Source organism: Chrysochloris asiatica, unplaced genomic scaffold (assembly GCF_000296735.1).
Source record: "Chrysochloris asiatica unplaced genomic scaffold, ChrAsi1.0 scaffold00053, whole genome shotgun sequence".
NCBI classification, from domain to species: Eukaryota; Metazoa; Chordata; class Mammalia; order Afrosoricida; family Chrysochloridae; genus Chrysochloris; species Chrysochloris asiatica.
In genome coordinates, this window is record NW_006408571.1 from 13,589,645 (window position 1) to 13,617,280 (window position 27,636).

At 40.9% G+C, this 27,636-nt stretch overlaps 1 protein-coding gene across 2 annotated transcripts in view; it reads right to left on the reverse strand.

Moving 5' to 3' along the window:
• Positions 1-20,304: 20,304 nt before the first annotated feature.
• Positions 20,305-27,636, reverse strand: part of RNF38 (ring finger protein 38) — a 78,832-nt gene continuing 71,500 nt past the window's right edge. For both annotated transcript variants that reach the window (XM_006863106.1, XM_006863105.1), the window contains one exon: positions 20,305-23,764. In XM_006863106.1, the coding sequence (XP_006863168.1) occupies positions 23,702-23,764 (63 nt within the window). In that variant the 3' untranslated portion in view covers positions 20,305-23,701. The remainder of the gene's footprint in view (positions 23,765-27,636) is intronic.

The window sequence follows — 27,636 nt, forward strand, 5'->3', positions numbered from 1 at the left end:
TAGGAATGAATGTGTTTGTGATCTCTCCAGAGCAAGAAAAGTAGATGAGCTATTCAATCTACCCAATTACAGTGGCAGAGTCCTGGTGTGGTGCTGTGGGTTAATGCGCTGTACCACAAGAGTCCTATCCCCATCTCCTTTCATCAGCTCCACAGAGAGAGATTGAATACTACTCCATGGATATTTTACCTTCCTCCACACCCTCTGGATCTAGGCTCCTTCTTGAAAACTTGTAAGCCAGTCACTTTGTGCCTTTATAACACCCCCATTTTGGATAGCCAATATCCAAGTTGCCCATCCCTGTCTATTCTGTGTGTGGAGGGGGTGGGAATTATTCTTGCTGTAAGGACTTGTTCCCTTTTTTGAGCTACTGCATCCATAGGTGTAGGTCAAGTTCATCAAATTGTATCAGACTAGCAGTTCTTTTATCTGTAGGATTTACATGATCTGTTCTGAACTGTAGTGTCCAAGATAGGGAGGTGCCTATCAAATACTAATAGAATACAAACGAATGTTGACATGGAAGGCCAGACATTGATAGAAGGAGCCCAGAATCTGGGAGAAACAAGACCCCGTAGGGGAATAAAGGGGTATTATGAAATATACTTGATGACCTGCCTTCCCTTTTCCTCTCCACTCAGCTGTTGGAGTGGACCAAAATCAAAATAGAACTCTTTCCCTCTCCAGATTTTTGTGGGTTTTTTTCTTAGCAATAACTTTATTGCTATGAAATAATTCCAGTAAGTTGTTTTCAGGCGCCATAGAGTCAATTTCTAACTCAAAACAACCCCATATAAAAGCATGTAACTTCCCCATAGGGGTTTCTTGGCTGTAATCTTCACAGAAGCAGACTCCCAGGTCTTTCTTCCATAGAAGAGATTTTAAGTACAGTATGTTGTTTGGTGTTGTTAGGTGTCGTCAAGTTGATTCTGACTCATAACGAGCCTATGCACAACAGAAAGAAACCCTGTCCGGTCTGTGCCGATCTCACAGTTGCTGTTATGTTGGAGCCCATTGTTACTGTCACTGTGTCAATACATCTTGTTAGAGTATAACTCTTTTTTGCTGACCCTCCACTTTTCCAAGCATGACATCCTTCTCCGGGGACTGGTCCCTCCTGACCACGTGTCCAAAGTACAAGAGATCAAGTCTCACCATCCTTGCTTCTTGGGAGCATTCTGACTGCAATTCCAAGATAGATTTGTTTGTTCTGGCAGTCCGTGGTACTTTCAATGTTCTTCACCAACAGCATAATTCTTCTACAATTTTCCTTATTCACTGTCCAACTTTCACATGCCTGAGGTGATTGAAAATACCATGGCTTGATCTGGGGATACCTTAGTCCTCAAACTGACATCTTTGCCCTTGAACACATTAAAGAAGTCTTTCGTAGCATATTTGCCCAATGCAATATGTCATTTGATTTCTTGTCTGTTGCTTCCATGAGCATTATTGTCCTTGACAACTTCATTCTTTTCTCCATTTATCAGGATGTTCAAGTATTGCACAGAGGCACAAATAAAGAAACATCTCAATCTCGCTTTTAAATGTTAGCATTATGCTCTATTTACATCAGAAGATAAACATCACAGAGAGAACATAGGGATCTACTCTGTTTCTGAGAGGCTGCTTAGCTTCTGTCAGATTCTGGTCAGTGGGGCTGCTTCTGGCTGGAGAGCGCAAATCCCTTTGAGAGTCATGGTAGGTCTTGGTGCAGAGAAGCAGACACTGAATAGGATTCTAAATGTCTTTTCTTTTGCTCAGCCAGATGATGGAGGGTGGATGTGTGTGGGAAGGCCTATTGTAAACTGAGGACTAAAGAAACAGGATATTTCCAGAAGCCTGCCTTCAAGCTGTACCTGTGTAATTAAGAGCACCTGCCCAAACATTGGCAGCAGTTTTTCTTGTTTATGTTGAATCCTGTGGTTGTCCTTTCCCTTAGATCCCTATTGAATTTCACACCCTGGTTTATGGTGTGCCCTTTTGACCGCTGGAGTTCATGAACGGTTACTGTAATTTTCCACTTATATGACTTGACCTGCACATGGGTATTAGAATACTTACTCAAATATTTTCTGCTTATTCACCTATAAAATTAGGACAATAATCCCTATCACAAAGAGTTCCCTGAGGATTGAGATTATATACATATAAATCACCGAGCTCAGTAAGTGCCAATATGCTTACTGTATGTTTTTCCTCTTCTTCTTGTGTTTCTCATGTAAAACTCCATTTAGAATTTTCAAAGTGTTGCCAAAAAGTGCAGCAGTTAAGGTTGCTGGAAACTACTTTGGGGGTTATGTATGGAAACTGTGGATTTGCTTTCTTCCAGTTAACCTAGATGCTGGAAAACCTATAGGAATTTAGCATTGTTAAAGTTTAATTTTTCAAAAATGTGAATTTGGAAAAAAAAAAGAGAGAGATTTAGGCAATCAGAAAAGATAAAATGTTTCATGAATAGATGTGACACTGGTCGATAGCTGCAGTGAAATGTAATGTTTGGAGATCTCTTATCTACAGAGGAGAAATCAAGTTTACCTTTACTAGACAAAATTCACCAACATTGCTATGAAGATTAAGATGAGCACAGCTGTAAAATAGCCAAGTTAATAGAAAACCAGTGAACAGCCCTATAGGATAAAAAATCCCAAGTCTACTAGGCAATGAACTCTGGTAGCGCAGTGGTTACGAATCGGGCTGCAAACCTGAAGGTCATTAGTTTGAAACTACCAGTTGTTCCATGGGAAAAAGATGAGGTTTTCTGCTCCCGTAAAGATTTACAGCCTCGGAAACCCTGTATAGGGTCACTATGAGTTGGTTTTGACTCCATGCCACATAACCACCACCACCACTAGGCAATGACAAGCATTCTACTGAAAGCAAACCTAGTCATCTCTTTTGCCTGTGTCTAAATCTTGGACAGTTTTTTCTGACCATAACTACACCTTTAGAATGTGGTCTGGGAGCCAGGCTTTGGAATTCTCTCACTGAACTGTGGGCCTACAAAGTTAGCCTGAGGCAGCCTAGATCTGTGTCCAGCCAGCTCCTTATTCCCTGTAACTGACTACTTGGCCTGAGGCAGGGTAGGGGGAAGCAGCGGGAACCAGTCCCAGTGTGAACTGCTGTGTTCCTTTATTTGGTAGCCTGGGAACTAGCTGTATTGGTAGCACTATTATTTAAGGTCTGCCTCCATAAACTACCAACCTGCTCTCCAGACCAATTCCTACTTTGCCCTCGCAAACCCTCAACCCAAGTCAAGTAAATAATGAATTTGCCAAAAAATGTATGGTTTGGTAAATCATTAGTCGTACACTAGAGTCCTGGTCTGGCGCTGCAGGATAATGCTCTAGACTGCAAGGTCAGTTTGAGCCACAAGGTCGGTGGTTCAAACCCATCAGTCACTCCTTGGAAACCCTATGCAAGGTCAACTATGAGTTGGAACCGACTGGACAGCACTTAACAAAACAACACATTAGCTTGGAATATTTTTAAATTATACCTACTCCTCACTATCTGACATTTCACATTTACAATAGTAAAAACTCTCTATTCGACTATTTTGTGCATTAATGATGTATGTCTGGCAGTAATGAATGCTGTTTCTAGGCAAGAGTAACACTGGCTGTGATTGTTAAGGTGATGATGTGGCAGCTTGGCTGGGACATGAGTCTCAGTGGTTTGGCATTTAAGTAATGATGTAATTTGGCATTGTGTCATGATGTCATTTGATAGTTATGTAATGATGTAACCTGGCAATCATGTAATAATGTCGTCATCCTCCACTTTGTGATCTGATGTGGTTATCTTCCATTTTTCCGCAATGCTAATTTTTACATAAAGGATTGATCTTTGGAACCTAAACATGTCAATAAGTGAGTGTTGTTGTCGTTGTTGTTAAGTACCGTGGAGTTGGTTCCGACCCATAGCGACCCTGAACAGGGAGGGTTTCCAAGGCTGTAAATCTTTACGGGAGCAGAAAGCCTCATCTTTCTCCCACAGAACAGCTGGTAGTTTCGAACTGCTGACCTTGCGGTTCGGAGCCCGATTCGTAACCACTACACTTTAATTCAGCTTCAATTTTTAAAAAGTGCTCTTATCTCTTATGTCTTCCATTAAATTCTATTTCTCTGATAGTAGAAACTCTGACTCTCTCCAATGTAGGTGCTAAGTAAATATCTAGATACAGGGTGTTAGAATCAAATCCTTCTCAGCTCAGAAAGTCCATAACTTCCCAAAGCCTTCAGAATAGAGCAAGCAGTTAATAAGAGAGCTCAAGGTCCCTCCCAGAGTTGCCCACTGCACCTGCCATAGCAGATGCATAACCAATCAATGCAGCATTTATTTTTGCCAAATGACATTTTGAAACCCACTCATGTTAGTGCACCACCACAAAGCCCCATGAAGAATGCATAGCTAAGGCCAAGTAAATGGTCTGGTGTCAAGGTGTGCAGGTTGTTGTTGTTAAGTGCCGTTGAGTCGGTTCTGACCCATAGCAACCCTGAACAGGGTCTCCAAGGCTGTAAATCTTTATGGGAACAGAAAGCCTAATCTTAATCGCGCAGAACAGCTGGTAGTTTCGAACTTGCTACCCTGAAGTTAGCAGCCCGATTCGCAACCACTATGCCACCAGAGAGCTCCTTACATTAATAAAATAGCATATCGCAAATTTGTTTTGATCTATACTGCAATTTTTGAAATATTAATAGTCCTTGGGACTTTATTTTATACATTAAAAACTTCATTCTGAGAAGCGTTCCACGGACTTCCCCATATTGCCAGAGGAGTGAGTTGACCACACCAAAAAAAGCTTCAAGAACACAAAGGGGAAGTTCTGAAAACACAGATTAGCTAAGTCCGGTTCAACTTCCTTTTCAGAAGACATAAAACCCTTTGTGGTTGGTGTCTGTTGTCTTTAAAGTTGATCTACAGCCAACTTAGAAAACAGGATGGAGATGTGGGAGAGGAGAGGGTGGAGGGTCTTGCAGATGAAGAAAGGGAAGGTTACAGCTGACACTCGCCCTGAGCACACAGGTACCCACTGAATCTAAGCACCTGCACTAGAGCTCTCGGGAATGGGTGCAAATACTGAATTGGCAGGTGCTGGAAGACCCCTCGCTAGCTCTTGAAAGTCTCCACAGCTGTCCAGTCTCAAACTCTCAACCTGTTCCTAGCATCTGCAGAGAGCTGCCCACCTACTGAAGAACTCTCAGACCCCAGACAGCTTTTCCTCAGAAAATGAGAGATATACTTTGTGCCTTTTATTTGATCACTTTACTGATATTTGATGAAATGTATGAGCCAAAGCTGTTATTTCAACACCCCTTGAACTTTGCAGTTTCTCCAGTTCAATGAAAGAGGGCTATTATAGAATCTGGCCATGAGTCAAGGACACGTGGACTTGCAGGGCAACTCCATCTCTCTAAGTCAGTCTGTGGGGGATGGAGGAGGCTGTGGCTGGGAGCCAACAGGAAAAGGCATGGACAGAGGAGAGAAGCTGGCAGGGCCACCAGAGCTCGTGGGACTGGCTTCTATGGCTCAAGCCTTGACTGTCTGGGAAGACAAAGGTCTGGGTTGTATGGCTACTACATCAATTTATTGAGCCTGGAACCCTGGTGGTGCCGTGGGTTAAGCATTGGGCCAAAAAGTCAGCCATTCAAACACACCAGCTGATCCACAGGAGAAAGACGAAGCTGTCTTTCTTTACAGGAGGCTGTCAAGATTTATGGTCTCAGAAACCCCGTGGTGTCAGGGGTCAGAATGGACTCAATGGCAAAGTGAGTGAGAATCCCCAGCTAATTTTTATACTAAAGAGAAACGGGGATTGTAGAAAGAAAATCATTGTATTGACAATCCTGTTTGATATAACATTTGATAAAACATTGATATAGCATTTCCTATAACAGCTGGTAATGCTGAGCTTTATATAGGGACACAGTAAGTAAAGACTGTACTCTTTCTTTTTCCTAGGAAACTAGTGCTGTTAAAATAAAAGCCGGATCCATTTATTTGCTGAAGAGCAAATAGATAACGTGGCTGGGAGAGGGCTAGGGGAAGAAAGCTTCAAGGAGTAAAAGAAGGAAAACTTTTGCAAGTCTCTAGAGATCAAAGTTTACTGGAGATAACTGGAAGAAAGTGGGAGGGAGAGGAAGACAATGCTTAAGGAACACAGAGCTTGTTTTTCTTAAGGAACAATTCAGGAGTGGTAAATGAGGGTGATGAACAGCATGTGCAACTATTGAATGACACTGAACTGTACACGTGACGATTGTTCAAATGTGTTATCCATACATTTATCGCAATACAAAAAGGTGAATCTTAAAGAAAATGCCTCCTTTCTCCCCACCATTCACAAGTATACCCCCAAACCAGCTAGCTCCGGAATGGTGGGGGCCTGGGGACAGAATGCTATTGACTTCAGTAGAAATATAGCTACCATTTATCATGGGAGTGTGGTGGCACTGTAGGATAAGCAGAGGACTGCTAACCACGAAGGTTGGAGTCTACCAGCCGCTCCGCAAAAGAAAGATGAGGTTTTCTACTCCCACAAAGATTTACAGCTCGGAAAGCCTATTCAGAGTTGCTGTGAGTCGGAACCAACTCAGTGGCACATAACCAACCACCACCACCAAGCTCAGTCCAAACCTGGGAAATTTATCATAAGGACGTAAGGGTGTCTTGTGAAGCTTGAGTGCTGAGATGCTGGTAGGACAAGAACCAAGGGCTGGAGATTCTCTCCATTCATCTCTGCTCCTCTCTGTGATTCTATTTTATTCTTTTCTCCCCCTGCAAAAGGCTTTCTCTCATTCTCCAGGCCTTATGATAGAAAAATCATAAAATCACCAAAGACACTGTCCTTTTCTTTCTCTCCCAAAACCATGAGAAACGACACCAATTAACACAGGGGTAAACCACATTAAACAAAGGGTGAGTGCTGCCCTGGCCTCACTCCTGGTGGTTAAATAAAATCACAGGTGCTGAGCACATAAACAGAAGCAGCATTTTCTTGGCAGGCCAGCAAACTGTCAGCAGCCGGGCTCCTTGTGGAAGGAGTGCCGAGCCTACAATGTCTGCTAGTCCGTCACCTGCTGTTTCTCCATCCTTGAACATTTTGTCTAAGCGGCCCCTGTGGCAGTTTATTTTGTAACACACAAAGAGCTGCGAACCTTAAGGAAATGGTTGCTTGGTACCATTCATTACATTTTCCTCTACACTTTTGTGTGACCCTTTCCACCAGCATGGTGGTTCCTAGGCAGAGTTACAAAGAGCCAGGCCCTCTCTAGACACTTGGTTCTATTGGACCCTGTGTAGTCAAAGATACTGATGGCTCTTGTTCCTATTTGTGGTCTCCTTGTGAGTATGGAGAACATGGGGGTTGTGGTTCTGCTTAAGTTTATAGTGACCTGAATCTTAATTCATTTGATACACAAATCCAGGAAGGGCGGTTCACTCAGAATCAGTGGAGCCAGGGGCAGCTGCTGCAATCTCTCTCCATCATGTCTTAGCCAAGGAGTGTCTGTTTATTCTCTGCCAAGTATCCTTGTGCAGGTCCTCAGAACTATGCCCAGATGGACATGCCCCAGTTCCTGGAATGTCAACAGAAAGGGTGGAGCTAGCTGAAGGCCCTCGCTTGTCCCTGAGCCGAGGCCTCTGCTGCTCTGGAGGTCGGATCTGACAGTCTTTCACCCTGGATAAGTTCTGGAAGGAGGAGTCTTCTTCCAGCAGGGAAAGGAGTGGTGGGGTTTTCTGAGTAAAGAAACTTCCTCCAGAGGCCTCCTGAAGTCAGCCTTGTTGTTATCAGGTGTCCTGGAGTTGGTTCCAACTCATAGCAACCCTATCTCTATGGGGGTCCTCCTCTTTTTTGCTGATTCTCCACTTTACTAAGCATGATGTCTTTCTCAGCCTTATCTTAGCTGCCACAATTAAATGCTTCTAAACAACATGGTGGAGTCCTGGTGTGGCGCTGTGGGTTAATGCACCAGACTGCAAACCTGTTTGAACCTCAAGGTCAGTGGTTCAAGCTCACCAGCTGCTCCTCGGAAACCCTATATAGTGTTGCTATAGGTTGGAACCAACTCAACAGAACTTAACAACAACAACCAACATGGTGGAGTCCTGGCATGGTATAGTAAGATAAAACACTAGACCATAAGGTCAGTTTGAACCACAAGGTTAGGGGTTCAAACTAACCAGCCACTCCTTGGAAAACCTACAAAGGAGCACAGTAAGTCAGAACTGACTTGATAGCACTTAACAACAACCAACATGGTATGACCTGGTTTCTCCAAAGCCCCAGACCTGGTCATCTGATTGCCTATCAGACTCCTGCCCTTGAACGTCCCCCAGGCACCCCCAAGCCATCAAAATCCAGATCCCCATCTTTCTGTTATTCAGGCCTCTCCCATCTTCACTCTTTTCAGAGTTCCTCAGTAGCCACCCCTTTAGTGATTGTCCCTGCCAACTATCTAATCATCCAAGCTGGGGAGTCATTCTTCTCTCCTTCACTCAAGAAAGATTTAATGATCCTGTACCATGTACCAGATCTTGGGCAGGGCTCTGGAGACATGAGTCAGAGGGAGTACAGGCTCAAGACACTCATGATTGTGGAGAGACATAAAAGAAACCACACGTTGGAAGAGCAAGCTTAGCACAGGTGGTAACAAGACAGGGTGGAGCTTCTGACCCAACTGGTACTGATCAGGAAAGATTTCCTGGAGGAGGTGCTACCTGAGCTTAATCATCAAAGGAGGAGAGGAAAAAGTTAGCCTGAGAAAATAGAGAGAGGGGAGAAGAGCAGACGCTGTGCAGAACTGGAAGTAGGTCACTGCTGGGGCGTCAGATGCACAGCGAAAGTCTTGACAGTTGAGGCTGGAGCATAACCACAAGCAGACTGAGCGGGGTTGGGAAGCAATCTCAATCCTGGGATCCTCACTGTTTGAAAGTTTGCTGAATGACACTTTGCTTTTGTGGAAGGCCTATATTAGTAGCTCTGGTAGCTTAGTGGTTACAAATTGGCCTGCTAACCTCAACATCAGCAGTTCGAAACTACCAGCTGTTCCGCAGAACGATGAGGCTTTCTGCTCCCATAAAGATTTGCAGCCTTGGAAACCCTGTACAGGGTTACTGAGTCAGAACCGACTCGACGGTACTTAACAACAACAACAACAGCAACAGTGTATCAGTAACAACAATAGTGTATCAGTACAGTCCGATGTTGGAGACATTGCGGGTTCCATTTCGGACCACAGCTTTTTGGTTTCCTGGTGCATATGAAAGTGATGTTTACACTATAGTCTATTCAGTGTGCAACAGCATTATGAAAACGTTTCAAATCTTGTGAGAATTAACAAAATGTGACAGGAACACGAAGTGAGCACGTGCTGTTGGAAAAATGGTGCGGATAGACTTGCTCCAGGCTGAGTTGTAGCAAGCCTTCAATTTGTAAAAACTGAAGTCTCTGCAAAGTGAACTAAAGCGAAATGCAGTAAAAGGAGGTATGCCTATGCCTGTTTTCTCTAACTGAAAGAAATCTAAAAAGGATATTTGCTTTTACAAACAAAAACGTAAATCGGCATTCATTTTCTTTGCAGTGAACCTTTAAAGCGCAGCGTGCACCCTGAGCAGTGAAATTCACATCGCCAAACTCCTTCCCTGGAACACGCAATATCTCAGCACCAAGCTGTCTTAACTGTGAGCTGTGCCTGAACACCCTATATGTTCCTGTTATTTTAGGTTTTATATGTGTTATTTGGTATGATTTGGGTATGCAAATGCTAAAAAAAAAAATTACCATATAAATGGTAATATCTTCTTCACTTTGTGTCATTTCACCTTATGAAAGGTTTCATAAGACTACTCTACTTTCGGATACTGGGGGAACCTATATTGAAATTTAAATATAAGGTGGAGACACACTGGAAGCAAGATTATGAAGAGGCAGGAGATGATGGGACCTGAAATATAGCTATTAGGAAGACAAGACACAATGGCAACTAGGTGTAGAAGGAGCCATTTCTGTCTGATGTGTTTGGGTGGATGGTAGTGCCAGCAATTGGAAACAGAATGAATGCAGAAGGAGAAACAAGTGTTGGGGAAATTTGGTAAGTTCTTATTGGGATATACAAGTGTAAGTCTGAGTGCCCACAGGATGTTCAGGAAGGAACATTAAGCAGGAAGCTGGAAACACAAAGCTCTAGGGAAAGGTTGGGATGAAAGATGGAAATCTGTGACTCATGAGAACTGATAAGACAGTCGAATCATTAGAAGAGGATGAAGTCACTCCAGGGAGAATCTGCAGAGCGGGGAGCTACAGGAACCTGCCCCTTGTTGTTGTTAGACTGAGTTTGTTTTGACAAGTAACAAGCCCATGTCCAACAGAATGAACACTGCCCAGTCCTGTGCCATCCTCACAGTTATTGCCATATTTGAACCCATTGGTACAGTTACGGTGTCAATTCATCTCATCGAGATTCTCCCTAATGTTTGCTGATCTTCTACTTTATCAAGCATCACGTCCTTGTTCAGGAATCGGTCCCTTCTGATAACACGTCCAAGGAGCTCTGGTGGTGCTGTAGGGTAAGTATTGAACTGCTAACCGCAAGGTTGGCAGTTCAAACCCAACAACTGCTCCATGAGACATAGGAGGCTTTCTGCTCCCATAAGGATTTACAGCCTCAGAAATCCTGTCGACTCAATGGCAGTGAGTTTTGGTTTGATGGTAACATGTCCAAAACAAGTGAGATGGAGAATTCTGGCTGTATTTCTTCAAGACAAATTTGTTCTTTTAGCAGTCCATGGCATATTCTATATTCTTCACAAATACCCCCAATTCGAATGCATCAATTTTTCTTCCATCTTCCTTTTTCATTATCTAGCTTCTCCATGCAGCTGAGGCTTGGGTCAGGCTCACCTTAGTCATCAAAGTCATCTCTGCTTTTTCACACTCTAAAGGTCTTCTGCAGTAGTTGCTTCCTTGGGCATTGTTGATCCAAGAAGAATGAAATCCTTAGCAATTTTTATGACTTCATCATTTATCATTATGTTATTAGTTCAATTTAAGGATTTTTGTTTACCTTATGCTAAGATGTAATCCACACAGAAGGCTGTGGTCTTTGATCTTATACACAAACTTATTTTTGTTACTTTAAGATATACTTGCTCGTGATGTCCCACAAGCAGAACTGTTCTAGGAAATGAAGGGAATAATGTTTCTAAACAAGGATTTCAGGACAGGCTCATCTGCTTCTTTTCACCTTTCCTAGTAGCCAAGTCCCAAGCCACGGTATTTTCAATAACCTCATATGCATATGAAAGTTGGACAGTAAATAAGGAAGACCATAGAAGAATTGATGCTTTTGAGTTATGGTGTTGGAGGAGAATACTGAAAGTGCCATGGGCTGCCACAGATCTGTGTTGGAAGAAGTGCAGCCAGAGTGCTCCTTGGAGGCCAGGATGCCCAAAATTTGTCTCTCATACTTCTGACATATTGTCAGCAGGGACTAGTCACTGGAGAGGGATATCATGTTTGGTAAGGTGGAGGGTCAGAGAAAAAGAGGAAGACCCCCAACAAGATGGATTGTCCTAGTGGCAGCATCAATGGGCTCAAGTATGGCAACAATAGTGAGGCTGACCCAGGATCGGGCAGTGTTTCGTTCTGCTGTGCGTAAGGTTGCTAGGAGTCGGCACTGACTCGATGGCACCTAACAACAAGAAGCAGCCAAGTGACAACCAATAGCTACAGCTGGTGCTGCTCAGAACTGGCAAGGAAGACACAGATGACCAGCCTTATGGTAAGTCCCCCTGCTGGGGAGCAGCTCTGGCTGCCCCTGTTCCTCCAGCTCTGCAGTGGGTCCTGGGAAGAGCACATCCCCTCACTTTCCCTTCTGCCATCAGTGTGATCTTTGCTTTTTGCCACTTAAAAAAAAGCTCTTTAGAGAAAATTTGCCCAATCAAGAAATACATTGATTTCCTCCATTTATCATGATGATGTTTATTGGTATAGCTGTGAGGATTTTTCTTTTATGTTGAGAAGTACTTAAGTCTGATTTTCATCCAAGTCTTCTTCCCTTTCAGACAGCAAAGTTATGTCATCTGTGTATTGCAGGTTGTTAATGAGTCATCCTACAATTCTGATGCCACGTACTTCTTTATATAGTCCAGCTTCCTGGAGTATTTGCTTAACATACAATAGAAGAACTATAATGAAAGTATACAATCCTGATGCACATTTCTTGATTTTAAACCATGGAGTATCTCCTTGTTCTGTTTGAATGACTACTTTTTTCTCCAACTTTTTACTGTGAATTGAGTGAAGGTTTACAGAGCAGATCATCAATTTTACATTCCACAAATCATATAGTTGGCTTCATTACAAGATTGCAATATCCTAATGTACCAACTGTTAACAGTATTTACCTCTATTCACTGTATCTATTGCATTCCTCCCTGTCTCCCACTACCTTCATCTTTCCTCTGCTAACCTCTCTCTTGTATATTGCCTGCCCTGTTACCTGTGGATGTGTTGACCTTCTAGCCCGTGAATACCTTTCCCTTCCCCCACCCCCATAACAATCATAGATTGTTTCTTTTACCAAGAAAACATTAAAAAAAAAAATTCTTTACAACATTGGTGTCATACAATATTTGTTGAATAACTGCTTTTTGATCTATGTAGAGATTCTGCATTGCATGAGCACAGGTCAGTGTTCTGGAATACCCATTCTTTGCAATGTTATCCAAAATTTGTTATGATCTACACAGTCAAACGCCTTTGCAAAGTCAGTAAAACACAAATATCTTCCTGGGATTCTCTGCTTTCAGCCAAGGTCCACTTGACATTAGTAATCTCCCTCACCCCACATCCTCTTGTGAATCTGCCTTGAATTTCTGTTTTCTGTTGATGAGTGGCTGTAACTGCTTCGGGATTATCTTCCGCAAATTTTTTCTTGCATGTTAATATTGAGTTTCCAATAATTGTTTGATTGAAACCTACTCTGCTGTTGTCTTTTTGTTAGGTGCCATCAAGTTGGTTCAGACTCATAGTGACCCTATGTACACCAGAATGAAACACGGCCCAGTCTTGCGCTATCCCACAATTGTTGTTTGAACCACTGTATCAATTCATCTCATGGGGATCTTCTTTTTTATTGATCCTCTACTTTACCAAACATGATGCCCTTCTCTAGGGACTGGTTCAAAGTAAGAGAGATGAAGTCTCCCCATCGTCCCTTCTAAGGAGCAATCTAGCCATACTTCTTCCAAAACAGACTTGTTAGCTCTTTAGGCAGTCCCCAGTACTTTCAATATTCTTTGCCAACACTATAATTCAAACACATTGATTCTTCTACAGTTTTTATTCATTGTCCAGCTTTTACATGCATATGAGGTGACTGAAAATTCCATGGCTTGGGTCAGGTTCACTTTAGTCCTCAGAGTGACCTCTTTGCTCTTTAACATTTTTAAGAGGTTTTATGCAGTAGATTTACTTAATGCAATGTGTCATTTGATTTTTGACTGTTGCTTCCATGAGCATTGATTGTGGATCCAAGTAAAATGAAGTCCTTAACAACTTCAATATCTTTTCTCTTTATCATAATGGTTATGTATTTGTCCAATTGTGAGGATTTTCATTTTCTTTACACTGAGGTGTAATCCATATTGAAAACTGTAGTCTTTGCTTCTATGGAGTCCTGGTGTGGTGCTGTGGGTTAATGCGCTGGACTGCAAAGTCAGCAGTTCAAGCTCACCGGTTGCTCCTTGGAAACCCTATACAGGGTCACTATGGGTTGGAATCTACTTGACAGCACTTAGCAAAAGCCTTTGCTTCCAGCAAGTAAAGGTTGTGTCAGCTGGATATAGCAGGTGGTTGATGAGTCTTCTTCCAATCCTGACACCATGTTCTCAGACTAGCTGCTGTGCATACAGACTAAGTATGGTGAAAGGACACAACCCTGATGATGCACACCTTTCCTGATTTTAAACCATATTCCCTTGGTTTCTTGTAACACTGTCTCTTTGTCAATGTACAGGTCCATCATGAGCACAATTAAGTAGTCTGGAATACTCATTCTTCGTGATGTTACCTATAGTTTGTTATGATGCACACAGTTGAATGACTTTACATACCCAGTAAAACACAAGTAGTCATCTTTCTAGTACTCTCTGCTTTCAGCCAAGATCCATCTGATAACAGGAATGATATCACCTTGTTCCACATCTTCTTCTGAATCTGGCTTGAATCTCTGGTAGTTCCTTGTCAACATACTGCTGCAACTGTTTTTTAAATCATCTTCAGAAAATTTTACTTGCAAGTGAAATTACTGATATTGTTTGACAATATCTGATATTGTTTGACAATATATTTTGGAATGGACAAAAATATAGATCTCTTCCAATCAGTTGGCCAGGGAGTGCTCTTCCAATTCTTGGTATAAATGAATGAGTGCCTCCAGTGCTGTATCAGTTTGTTGAATGACTTCAGTTTGTATTCCATCAAGACCCCTAGCCTTGTTCTTTGTCAATGCCTTCAGTGCACCTTGGATTTCTTCCTTTAGTACCATTGGTTTTTGATCATATGCTATTTCTTGAAACAATTGGTCGCCGTCCATGTCTTTTTAGTACAGTGACTCTGTGTGTTCCTTCCATCTTCTTTTGATACTTTTTGCAGCAGTATTTTGCACATAGAATCCTTCAATATTTGAAATTGAGGCTTGAATTTTTTCTTCAGTTCTTTCAGCTTGAGAAATTGTGTTCTTCCCTTTTGATTTTCTAACTTCAGGTCTTTGTATATTTCATTATACTTTGCCTTCTGGAGCTGCTCTTGGAAATCTATTCTGAGGCTTTACTTCATAATTTCTTTCTGCAGTTTTAGTGCTTCTGTACATTCAAGAGCAAATTTCAGAGTCTCATCTATGAATGTCTGATTCAAAATGGCCAATACCTGTCCATTACAGCTAATGATACCAATGTTGATGCATTCCATTTCATTTTTGATGACATCCAATTTTCCTAGAGTCATACTTCGTACATTCCACATTCTGATTATAAATGTTTGCAGTTGTTTCTTCTCATTATGAGTTGTACCCCATCATATCAAGGTCAACTCCATCCATATCAAGGTCAACTTTACTTTGAGGAGGCTGTTTTTCCCCCATTGTATTTGAGTGCCTTCTAACATGAGGCAGCCCCCAAAGAGATGGATTGGCACAGTGGCAGCAGCAATGGGTTCAGGCATAGCTATGACTGAGGTCGGCCCAGGACCAGGCAGTGTTTCGGTCTGCTCTGCATAGGAATGCTTTGAGTGGGTACCGACTCGATGGCACTTAACAAATCTAACCTGAGGGGCTCATCTTTTAGCACAATCACACTATTTCACTGCTGTTCATAAGGTTTTCATTGGCTAACTCTTTCAGAAGTGGTCCACCTTCCCTTCCTCCTGATTTTAGTCTGAAGCTCCACTGAAACCTGCTCACCCTGCTGGTATTTAAAATACCGGTGGCTTCCAGCATTAACAGCCACACATAAGCCACCACAGTACAGAGCAGTGACAGACGAGTGGTGGAACCTGCCCTAGGAAGCCCAAATGAAAGAGAGAAGCAGCTCAGAGAGACAGAAAAGAGTACAGAGAGTTATCATGCAAGTTAAAGGTTCACAGCTGTAAACCAGGAAGAGAAATGGGCAGCTCCATGTACCACAGAGAGGGCCAGCAAAATAAAGACTGACTAGAAAGTGTTTATAAGATTTGACATTTAGGAAGTCATTGGTAAACTTTGACTGGTAAGGGAGAGTTTTGGCAGAAATAATAGAACTGACCTCAGCCCCACCTATGTATATGTGGAAGGAGAATAGGAATTAAGTTCCTTAAAGTGTTGCATTTTATAAAACAGGGCCTAAAAAAAAAGTTATACATTTGAAAACCATTTAAAGGTTTAGATGCCTGACTCTATGAAATAAGCACAACCTCCTTAGAAAAGAATGTGTCTCTGTGCTGTTTAGGGATGGGGTGGGGAAGAGGTTTCCAATGCCACCTTGTGTAAACAAATGCAATATTAAAGCACATTTTGTACATTTATGAATAGAATCACAATTCTGACCTGTGCTTTTGTTTTGTACAACAGCGCCCCCTGGTGTAAATGTCACACGAGTATCTTTCAGCATGATGGTGGTGGTGTTAAATGCCGTTGAGTGGGTTCCGACCCACAGCAACCCTGTGTAGGCAGTAGTCTAGAAATTACTACTGCTGACACTTTTTACCTAAAAAGCAATTGCAGAATACATGGCCCTGGTGTGGCACTGTACGATAAGTACTGGACTGCTAACTTCAATATTGATAGTTCAAACTCACTAAGATGCTCCCTCAGAAACCGATACAGGGTTGCTATGAGTTGGATCGATGCAAGGTCATTTAACAACTGCATAACATGTTTTGGAATGGGGAGGGTGTTTGAAGGAGGATCTTTAGTTTTATCGCATGCCAAACTGGACAATCATGTTCCTGGCAAGGCTCATTTAAGATGATAAACATTAATTTGCCCTCATGCATTGTATACATGTAGGTTCTAAGTCAGATAATGGGTTTAACACTTGTTTTTAAAATAACATTTATAAAATTACATATGCATAAAAATTCACTAATCCTTAGAGCACAAGGCATTTCTCAATTTGAACCACTTGAGTACCATAGCACACAGATCAAGAAACAGAACATTACCACACCTTAGATATGCACCTGTGCCAACCACAGCGACTACCATGGCTGCGCACATCACATTAATCTCATTTTTGAACTAAGATTGGAATTATCAGTGGCGACTCTTTTGTATCTTGCTTGTTCAATATATTTGAGATTCAGCCACGTTGTTCTTTGTAGTTGTAAGCCACTCTCTTCTGTCATAGAAAAATACCACTGTGAAACAATCATTTATCTGTCCTAACGTTGATAAAAATTTGGGTCACTTCCTGTTTTGAGTTATTATATAGAATCTGTGAACATTCTTGTACATGCCTTTTGGCATACATATGCATGTACTTCTTTACGTCTATACCTAGGAGAGGAGTTACTGAGTTATAGGGTGTGTTTAGTGAGTAGATACTGTCAATTTTCCAAAGTGGTCTATCAATTAATATTTCCAGCAGCAGTGGATTGTTAATCTTTGTAATTGTCAGTATTATAGATATATGCCATTGTACTTTTTTGACAAAATGAAGTGTCATTTATTGTACCATTAAAAAAGTTTTATTGTGAATTATGTGGTAGTTTACATGGGAGAACATTAGTTTTATATTCATCCTGTTATTTCATTGCCATAGTTACAACCGAAGGGTACACCCCGCAAGCCTGCCCCTTAGTTGTCAGCACACAGCCCCCATCTCTCTCTGGGTCTAGAGTCCCCAGCCGCTCCATCTCTCCACGTCATCGTCTCTGCCTCCATCTCTGGTATCACTGTTTCTCTGGGTAGGGTCCCATACTTCACTCTTCTCTGGTATCACTGTTTCTCTGGGTAGGGTCCCATACTCCACTCTTCTCCTTTGATGGTCCCAGGGACCTCCGCTCTTGGACTGCAAAGTCAATCACTCCCCTCCTTTTGCTACAAAAGTCTACCTTTACATTTTCAACACTCATAGCCAGTCAGTCCTGATATCAATTATTCACTGTTGTACCACAAGAGTCCAATCTTCATCTCCTTTCATCAGCCCTGCCCAGACAGATCGGATACTACTCAGTGGAGAGTCTACCTTCCTCCACACCCTCTGGATCTAGGTTCCCTCTTGAAAGCTTGTAAGCCAGTCACTTCTTGCCTTTGTAGCTCCCCCCCACCCCCATTTTGATACCAAAAAAATTCAAAACAAAACAAGGAATATTGTCCACCTTTGTCTCAGAGGTTCCTGCAGGCGTTAGTCCATGGCAGGTTTGCTTGTTCCCTCACTTGGTCTTGACATTTGGTCTCGCTCAAGTTGTCAGCTCCAGGTCGCTGAGCCCTGGATTTGAAAGTACAAGATTTCTTGCTTCCACTACGAGTTCCACTAGCTGTAAGCCTTCCTTTTTAAAATATTCCTACATGTGGTTCTGAGTTTTGGAACTCTCCCCTGAACTCACTTTGCCTGGTATTGTTACTGCACCTCCTCCCACTGTACTTTTAACACGAGGTACACATGCCATATAATCTACCCATTTAGAGTTGTACATCCATCATTTCGAGCAATTTTAAAACATTCTAATTTCTACAATACCTCTACATCGTTTAGCCATCACCTCCCATCTACCTATCCAGCACAACCCTAGGGAACTACTAATCTTTTTCTCTATAGATTTCCTATTGTGAGTATTTCATATTCAGTGTGTGGTCCTTAGTGACTGGCTCCTTTCATTTAGCACATTTTCAAAGTTCACCCATAATGTAGCATGTTATCAATACTGCACTCCTTTTTATTGCTGAGTATCATTCCATTGAATGGATATACCACGTTTAGTTTACCCACTCATTAAGTAGACATTTGAGTTGTTTCTCATTTCTGGCTATTATGGAGGGTCAGAGAAAAAGAGGAAGACCCCCAATGAGATGGATTGGCCAAGTGGCAGCATCGATGGACTCAAGCGTGACAACAGTAGTAAGGTTGGCCCAGAATTGGGCAGTATTTTGTTCTGCTGTGCTATGTATGAGTCGGTACCAACTCGATGGCACCTAACAACATGTATGTTATACTGAATCTTCGTAGATAAGATTTTGTGTGAACGTACATCTTTTATTTTTTTTGGCATGAGTGAATTACTAGGCAACATGGTAACTATGTTCTCCACATGCTCACCTATACTTGATTCCAAACTCGGTGACCCTACAGGGCAGGGTAGAACTGCCCACAGAACGTGGCAGTATTCCAAAAATTGCTGTTCTAATCTTTCTTAACTATAAAGCAATTGTATAATATGGGTTCCTAAGGCTACAAAAGGCAGGCTGTCATGGTTGTCTGGAGAAGTGGAAGAGTTTGAACTGACCTTTCTAAATAGCCGAGTGCTTAGCCACTGCAACATCAGGGTATTTTATAGTCAGTCTTATTACTGGGTGTAAACTAGTGTATCTACTGTGGACTTTATTTAATTTGCATTTTCCTGTGGGCTAATGCATCAGACTGCAAAGTCGGTTGACCTGAAACTCACCAGAGGCTCCTTGGAAACCCTATACAGGGTTGCTATGGGTTGTAATCAACTCGACAGCACTTACCAACAAAGGTATCAAGCATCTTTTCTGATGGCCATTGGCCACTTGTGTATCTTCTTTGGAGAAATAGCTATTCCTTTGACCTCTTTTTAATTTGGCTTTTTATTGAGTTTATACATTTATATAGTTTTGTATATATTCTACATGCAACTCCTTTATCAGATACATGATTTGCAAAACTGTCACACATTCTGTGGATTGTCTTTTTTTAATTTCTTGATGGTATCCTTTATATTTTTTATTTTGTGCTTAATCTAAGGTAAGAAAGATTTGTTTTCTTCTAAGGTATTTATATTTTTAACTCTTCCGTTTAGGTCCTTGATGAATTTTAAATCTTTTGTATATGTAAGGCAGTAGTCCAACATTCAATGTCTAGCACAAGTACTTTTTGAAGTTGGTTAGAAGAATCAGATTCAGTCAATTTTCAAAATGCCTGAGCAGCTCCTGTCAATTGAACATTGGAGCTAGTCAGAGCGCATTGCCTTCCCTTACGGCAAAGAGTGACTTTCTCAAGTGAGGCGGGGATTATGGGACCTATTAACGTCTTAGTGCTTCATTTCTACTTTCCTTCTCAAGTAACACAGTCAGCATATGCGTAAGTAGTAGGTTTTTAAAAAATTTCTTCTTTTAGGTCAAAGGAAAGTATGGGAACTACAAGTATGTATGGAAAATACAAGCAGAGATTCCCTTCCAAATTATGTTGACAGTAAATCTGACGTAAATGGGGCTAATGTGGACACATTTGTCTAGCTATCTGTAATGATGTTGTATCCTGCATCATATGGTTAGTAAATACAGTATCTATGTATGTATCTCTTTTATATGGATACATCACATGTGCAGTTACACTTTTAAGCTATTCTTTGGGCCCTTTTAAAAAAAATATATGTATTATATTCCATAATGCTAGTTGCTTTTGTGTTTCTAAGTTGTTTACACAAATGCAGAAACAAACTCTGAAATCAGTTGAAAACTTACACCTGGGAAATAGTGCAACAGCTTCGTCTTCCTGCTGGAATCTTTATCTCTCACGTACACACACAGGTCCTACCTACCCCCTTCTCTAACACAATAACATAAACCACAACTAATGTTTTAAGTGTACATCATACATTTATTACCAACAACCCTCTCAACTCCAAAATTGGGCACGGGGATTAAAAATAAAAATTCATTGCACTACTTAGTAAAGCATTACTAGTAACTTTCATAAAAAATGTACAAACTTTGTTAAAAATTTATCAAGCCTTCAAATGATTTGGTTACAGATATTTATAATACGTACATTTAAAACTGTGTTAACTGATACAATGGAATATGAATTGAGAAAATGACTCAGCAAATGATTCCAAAAAATACCCCTGTAAGCTTTCATAATCTGAAACAAACAGCAAAATGAGGTAACCAAATGTACCAACAGGGGGGAAACAGCTTCCTAACGAAGGCCTAAAGATATATGTGAAAAATATTCTCATAAATGAGTTGGTAGATCTCATTCAATATATTACAAGAGGTCCAAATTTTAGAATCTTAAATCATATTTCAGAGAATATATAAAATCTAAATGTGTTCACATTTTCCAGATGAAAACAAAACAAAACAGAATTCAGGACAAAAATCCTAATATGAGATCTTGATACCTGGAGGCCTTGACTTTTTGGGGGCTGGAGAGTTAGGGGGTGGGGTAAGGAGAAAAAAAAAATCAAAGTTGACAATTCATATGCAAAAGAACAAAAACAAAAACCCCACAGCAGAGATGGTAAAGCCAGTATTGTTTTAGAAGGAAAAGAGGAGGAGAGCAACAAACCCACTTACGCCTGCTATCTGATGCATCCATCACCCAATGGGAAGACGGCCAGGCACACATCGGAGTGTTCCTCTTTTGCTAGCCACAACAGTGCTTATTGTGGCTAGTCTGAGCTGGTTCAGAACACATGCATGTGTGCTCTAAATACACAATAACCACTTCAAAAGCAAGTCTGCACACATCTCTAAAAGCCCCATGCAAAGACATTCCCAAAGAGAGATCAGTCACAAGAGTGCAACAATTAAATTTAGGCTTTACCAAACAGACCCTGCTGCCTCAAAAATCGCAAACTGCCTCTCAAAAATTTACTGGAATAGGGACAAGAATTTAATTGGAGAGAGGGAAGAAAAGCTACTTTTCCTAGTCATTAGTACAATGTGCCTTGTTAAGCAGGTATCTCAATATATAAATTAGAAAAAGTGCTTTACTTGCATGCTTCAATAAAATGAATACTGAGTGTAATAGTGTTATGTTAGATCTGTACAGTTATAAATTTTTTGAAGCTATATAAAAGTCTATGTAAAGATGGGCCTTTGCCATTTTAAACATGATTTTTTTTTCTTAAAAAAAGATTAAAAACTATACGTGATTTGTATGTAGCTGATTATTATTCCAATAATTCTGATCTTCAACACACTTTTGCTTTATCAAGAAGGGGGGGTAGCCTACTGTTTTAAAAATAGCATGTGCATTTTACCACTGTTAAGATGCATTTCTGATGAACCCTATGGGCAAACACAAAAGTATGCAAAATCCTATTTGTATAACAAGATAGAGGCAACAGTGTCTGGCAAAGGGCAAAATTGTGCTTCTGTGTGAAATCGACTTTACTGAACTTTAGGCTGTGCTGAGCTTATAGAGACGTCAAGGGAGGGCAAGTAGCATGGCAGTAATGAGTAGAGTTAACACTGTCTGAAGGGAAAACCGACACAGAGCCAACTGAAAGTTGAGTGGGGCTGGCAGCAAGTTATCACAGTCCGGCCTGGAATTACGCAGCTTGTGCGATTGCAAACAAAGCAATGACATCAGAAAGAGAGGCAGACAATGCTGAACACACTAACAGAATGAGAGGAATCTAAACAGTGCTGGAAAAATGACCTTAAACAATCTTAATTCTACTCAATGAACCTATTAAAAAAAAACCACACACAGCTATGCATTATGTCAGATCAACTAAATGAAGGTCAATTCCTGTTTTCACAGCATTATTTTTTTATACAAAAATCAAATCTTCATTTATACTGCAAGTATTCTGGACACCTGTGGTATGTATTAAATTGTTCTCAAACAAAAATTTCAAGGAAAAACAATAAAGCATCAAAGCACATCAGGTGTAAGGAACACGAGTTGTCGTCACAGCCCTTGGTCCATCCTGGACACAAGGGTTCCAATGAGAAGCACGTTTACTGAGAGAAAAACAAATAGATAACTTGCAGAAGTAGAGCTTGGCAGGTGAATGAATACAACAAAGAGAACTACAGTGTTCTTAGATTAATGTGGTGGACTCTGGAAGCTTGCACAAAGAACACATTTCAGGACTCATGCTGAGTTAGTTAGCAGATGTTGTTCTGGTAGAAGTCCAAGAGGGGAGACTTCCTGGGACCAGTGGTATTCTTAGAAATATATTACTCAAATATCTTCAAAATAGACTACAAATCTAAACATTGAAAAAAAAGAAAAAAAAAAAAATCACAGGTACTTTCTGTAACAAGCTTACTGGAAATGTAAAGGAAAAATAAGAAAGTATCAACATTCAAATCATTGACTGAAATGCTAATATTGCTAATTGATGATGTATGATATTGCACCTTCTTTTTGGAAACAGCAAGTTGGAGATTTAAAATTTTCTGTTTCATAACAGAATTTTAAAAATTAGGTTCATGGAGTGAGAATCTGTTACACTTTTTTTCTTAAGTGACCCACTAAGGACCACCAATGAAGAGAAGGTGACAGTTGCCTAAAGCAAAGGAGGAAGGCTTTTCTCATTCCATTCACTGGGAGGGAAGGGAATGGAGTATTCAATGCTTATAATGGATGCACCCTTAGCAATCAGTGTGCAACAGCAAACACAAGGGGAAAAACCAGTGTACAGTACTAGTGCTGTTTAAATAACACACCAGATTATACATTGCAGCATAATTAAAACTACACACACATTCTTGGTACATGCTGGTATATAGGAGCTCATACACACATTAGCTACCATGCCCTCACACAAGTAGTTGCTCACACTTTCTCTCTCTCCCACACAGACATTTATCATCAACAAGCACACACTGCATTCATTTCCACTCACAGTTTCTGAAGGCTCTATATAAGGTAGATTGCTATATCATCTGGAGCTACCACTTTTTATAAAAGCACATGCTAAAAGATCACGTCCACTGTAATCTTGCAGCAACACTCGGAATGATCACACAAAAACCAGGGAATGTTAGTGCACACACAAAATTAAGCTAAAGAAAGTCTTTGGAGTTCCAATCACACGGTTAGTATAACAATCCCATAATTGTGAAGACTAATTGTAAGCTTTTATAGTTGATTAAGTCACACAGTGCAAAGAAAGGTCCATTGACCCTTTTGGTAAAGGGAGGGCTGGAAGCCACACAGATTAAGTTCAATGGATAGTCCGTATATACATGTGATAAGGAACACCCAAACAAAATTTGTGCTCTTAGGTTGGTCATTCTGAATCCCGATGCACTTCTGAAGCATCAGCTCGGCAAATTGGGCAAGTTCGATTTGCCTAGAAAACAAAATTAAGAGAAAAGTTATCTCAATTGTGATAACAATGGAACCTATTAAAAGTAACTTGTTTACTTCCTGTATAATTATGTTCTTTGTTCCTTTAAAGATGTATATTCATTGAATTTGTCTTTAAAAAACAAAAACCCACTCACCTCAATTAATACAGCTCATAACTACTTTTTAAAACAGTTGTTTCTGTTCCAACATATAGACAAGATTACCCACTGCCAGTTGAGACAGATTTAGTTAACTGTCTTAAAAGTAAAACCTTGGTTACTTTGAATGAAATAAAGCCACAGAAAACACCTAGTAGCAGTTAAGAAATACTGATTATAAAACAGATAATCAGGTCTGTATTGGAGGCTTTTATTCAACCTATTCCCAACCTCCTAGCCATGCTTGTTCTCCATGGCAACCAATGGCATCACCATTTGCTGAAACAAGAAAAACAAGAATTGCTGCTCTTTTAACAACCCATTTCCCACCAAATATTCTCATTTCTATATTACAGAATCTTTAAATCAATCCTTTTTCTTTTATCCAATTGCCATTATGCAGTCTCCCCTTTGGCCCAAATTGCCCTCATTTCATCTATCAGAAATTATTCTATCCATTATCGGCAGAGTGGCTAGTGACCTTTCTAAAACACAAATTCAGTCAAATCACTTTCTATTGCTTTTAGGATCAAGTTCAAACTCTTCACACTGTAGAAATATACTGGTCACATATTCCCTGAAAGCCACATGAAAGTGTGACTTTCTGATTATTTCTTGTTCTCATGCATCATATAAATGATAGACAAAGCTTGGGTACCTTTGTCTATGGTCACTCAAAAGACTAACTATATTTTAACTATTTTTTTAATCTGTCTTCCGTATTCAATTTATTAAATAATCCAGGATTATTAACTCCAAATCAGAAGGAGAAAAAAAGTTAACAAAACAGGAGAAAACTATAGAACAGAACTCAAATTCTTAAAAAGTCCAGACTGACTGGACTGGCGTAGACTAGAGGGCTCTCCTAAAATAATCAACTTTAACCAAAGCTCTTGAGGTCACCTTGTAACTCGATTATAGAAACTGCTCACAAAATCACTAACAGTGCCATGAATATTGCGCTCCCTACATAAGACCAGTGAACGATTACTTTAAATCAAAGATGAGAAGATAAGTGGGCAGGGAAACTAGATTACTGGAAATGGAACAACCTGAATCGAAGAACGAGGATGCTGACACATTATGATGTAACCAATGTTACTGAGCAATTTGTGGAGAAACTGTTAAATGGGACCTAATTTGCGGTGTACACTTTTTTTTTTTTAGGATTCAACAAAGTTCCTTAAGTTGTTTTTTCTTTTTTTAATGTTTTATTGTGAATTATATGGTAGTTTACATGAGAGAACTTTAGTTTTATATTCATTCCATCGTATATCATCTCATTGCCATGGTTCCAATCCCCTCCATGCATTATCAACCAACTAAAGGGTATAGCCTAGGGATCCACCCCACCAAGTTTTCGGCCCACAGTCCCTTTCCCTCTCTGGATCCAAAGTCCCCAGCCGCTTCATTACTCCACGTTATCGTCTCTGTATCCATCTCAGGCATCTCTGTTTCTCTGGGTAGAGTCCCGCTCTAGTCTCTTCTCCGTTGATGGTCCCAGATAGCTCCGCTCCTAGCCTGTAGAATTAATCACTCCCTTCCTTGTTACAAAATGTCTACCTTTGCATTTCCAACCCTCATAATCCATCCTGATAAGCATTATTCACTACAGTATTGCGAGTTGCCCATATGTATTTCCTTTCATCCGCTCCACCCAGACAGATTGAATAGTACCTACTGGAGATTCTGCCCTCCTCCATGCTCCCTAGCTCTAGGTTCCCTCTTGAAAGCTTGTAAGCCAGTCACTTCTTGCCTTTGTAGTGCCCCCCTCCCCATTTGAGTATCCAATGTCCAAGTTGCCCATCTCTGTCCACTCTGTGTGTGGAGAGGGTGGGAATGATTCTTGCTGTAAGGATTTGTTCCTTCTTTTGAGTTGCTGCTCCATAGGTGTAGGTCAAGTTCATCAGATTGTATCAGCTCTTTTTTTTTTTTCTCCCCTCTTCTTTCTTCTCCTGGCTGAGCTCCGATCCTCCAGTCATCCGGTCCAGGTCACGCGGGTATCATCTGCAAGTGTGGGCGCTCCTGTGCACATGCCCTCTCTTCCCGTCAGCCGGTAGCTCCACTCTCCTCTCGAGTCCTCCGTGGCCACGCCACTGACTCTGGGCCCAAGAGTCCCCAGGTCTCCTCACACTGCTTGCCATATCCAGGTCCCCAACTGGGTCCACAGAAGTCCACTGAACACTGTAAGGCTTAGCTTGCCGCTTCATTGCTTTTACCCCATTTCCCCCCATAGGTGATGTGTGCGGTCACCAATCAGAGCGTTCATTTCCGTTGAGTCTTAGACTTGGAAGGGGGTTTGTGTTGAGAGGACCTGGCCACTTGCCTTGATGTTTCCTAGGGAAGCGGTTTGTTTGTTCTTGTAGTAACAGTCCGTCTGCCTCCATTTTTCCTGTAGGTCTTTCTTTCAAGAGGCATCTTTTATTCTTCTAGCCACTCCAGGCTGGTCTGCTCGCCCTTTCAGGTGGAGATTTCTCATCTCTGGAGATCTGGATGTGGTTCCGGTTTCTACCTATAGTTTTATGTATTGCAGAGGCTCTGCAGAAAGCCTCGTTCACTGGGTCTGCTGTGGCGCGGTGTACACTTTTATAAAAAAAAAAAAAGCTAAGATATGTATCTTAGGGGCCCTAAACAGGCTGATTATGAGGCTATCAGGCACAGGGAACCAGAAATGATACCTCAGATTGCGATGCAGTTGTTGTTGTTAGGTGCCATCGAGTTGGTACCGACCCATAGCGACCTTATCCACAGCAGAATGAAACACTGCCTGATCCTGGGCCAACCTCACTACTATTGCCATGCTTGAGCCCATCTATGCTGCCACTTTGCCAATCCATCTCGCTGGGGTTCTTCTTTTTCTCTGACCCTCCACCTTACCAAACATGATATCCTTCTCCAGTGACTGGTCCCTCCTGACAATATGTCTGAAGTATGAGAGATGAAGTTTGGCCATCTTGGCCTCTAAGGAGCACTCTGGTTGCACTTCTTCCAAAACAGATCTATTGGTTCTTTTGGCAGCCCACGGCACTTTCAATATTCTCCTCTAACACCATAACTCAAAAGCATCAATTCTTCTATTGGAATGTGATAGGACAGTGCTAATGTCCAATAGATTACATTCGTAGTTGACAGTTCACAGGCAAATACAATAGGGAATTCCATTCTTTCACAAAATCCTATTTAAGTTTTTATTCTATTAGTCTAAAAAAATGCAGTTTTTGTTTTAATGTGGACAGCTTCAATGCATCAATCAAATAAAAGTAATTTACTGACAAAATGACTTATTTTACTACATCACATTTTTATTTTGCTATTATAATTAAAGAATATTAAAGTATGAACAGTTAAACAACATAAATAGCCCTTTAAATAATTTCACCCTAACATAATCATGGTTAAATTTGTGCCATTGGGTGTTTTTCATACACTCAAAACCCGATGATGTGTGATATCACTGAGTTAAATACAAACCTTACACGTTCACACACCATGCAGACCTCTCACTAAGGAGTTCCAGTGAGGTTCCCTTGTCAATTCGTAAGGAAACTGTGGCCTGACAAGTTCTGCCCTTGTCTCTAATACCACAAGACAGTTAGGGCATAGTCACTATTAAGTAAAGACAATGCATATTTTGGTTTTGCATTTTGTTAACTCTAGTGAATTTTTAATGGTATTTTCCTTTCATTAGCTTTCATACTGCAAGCTGTATTTAATT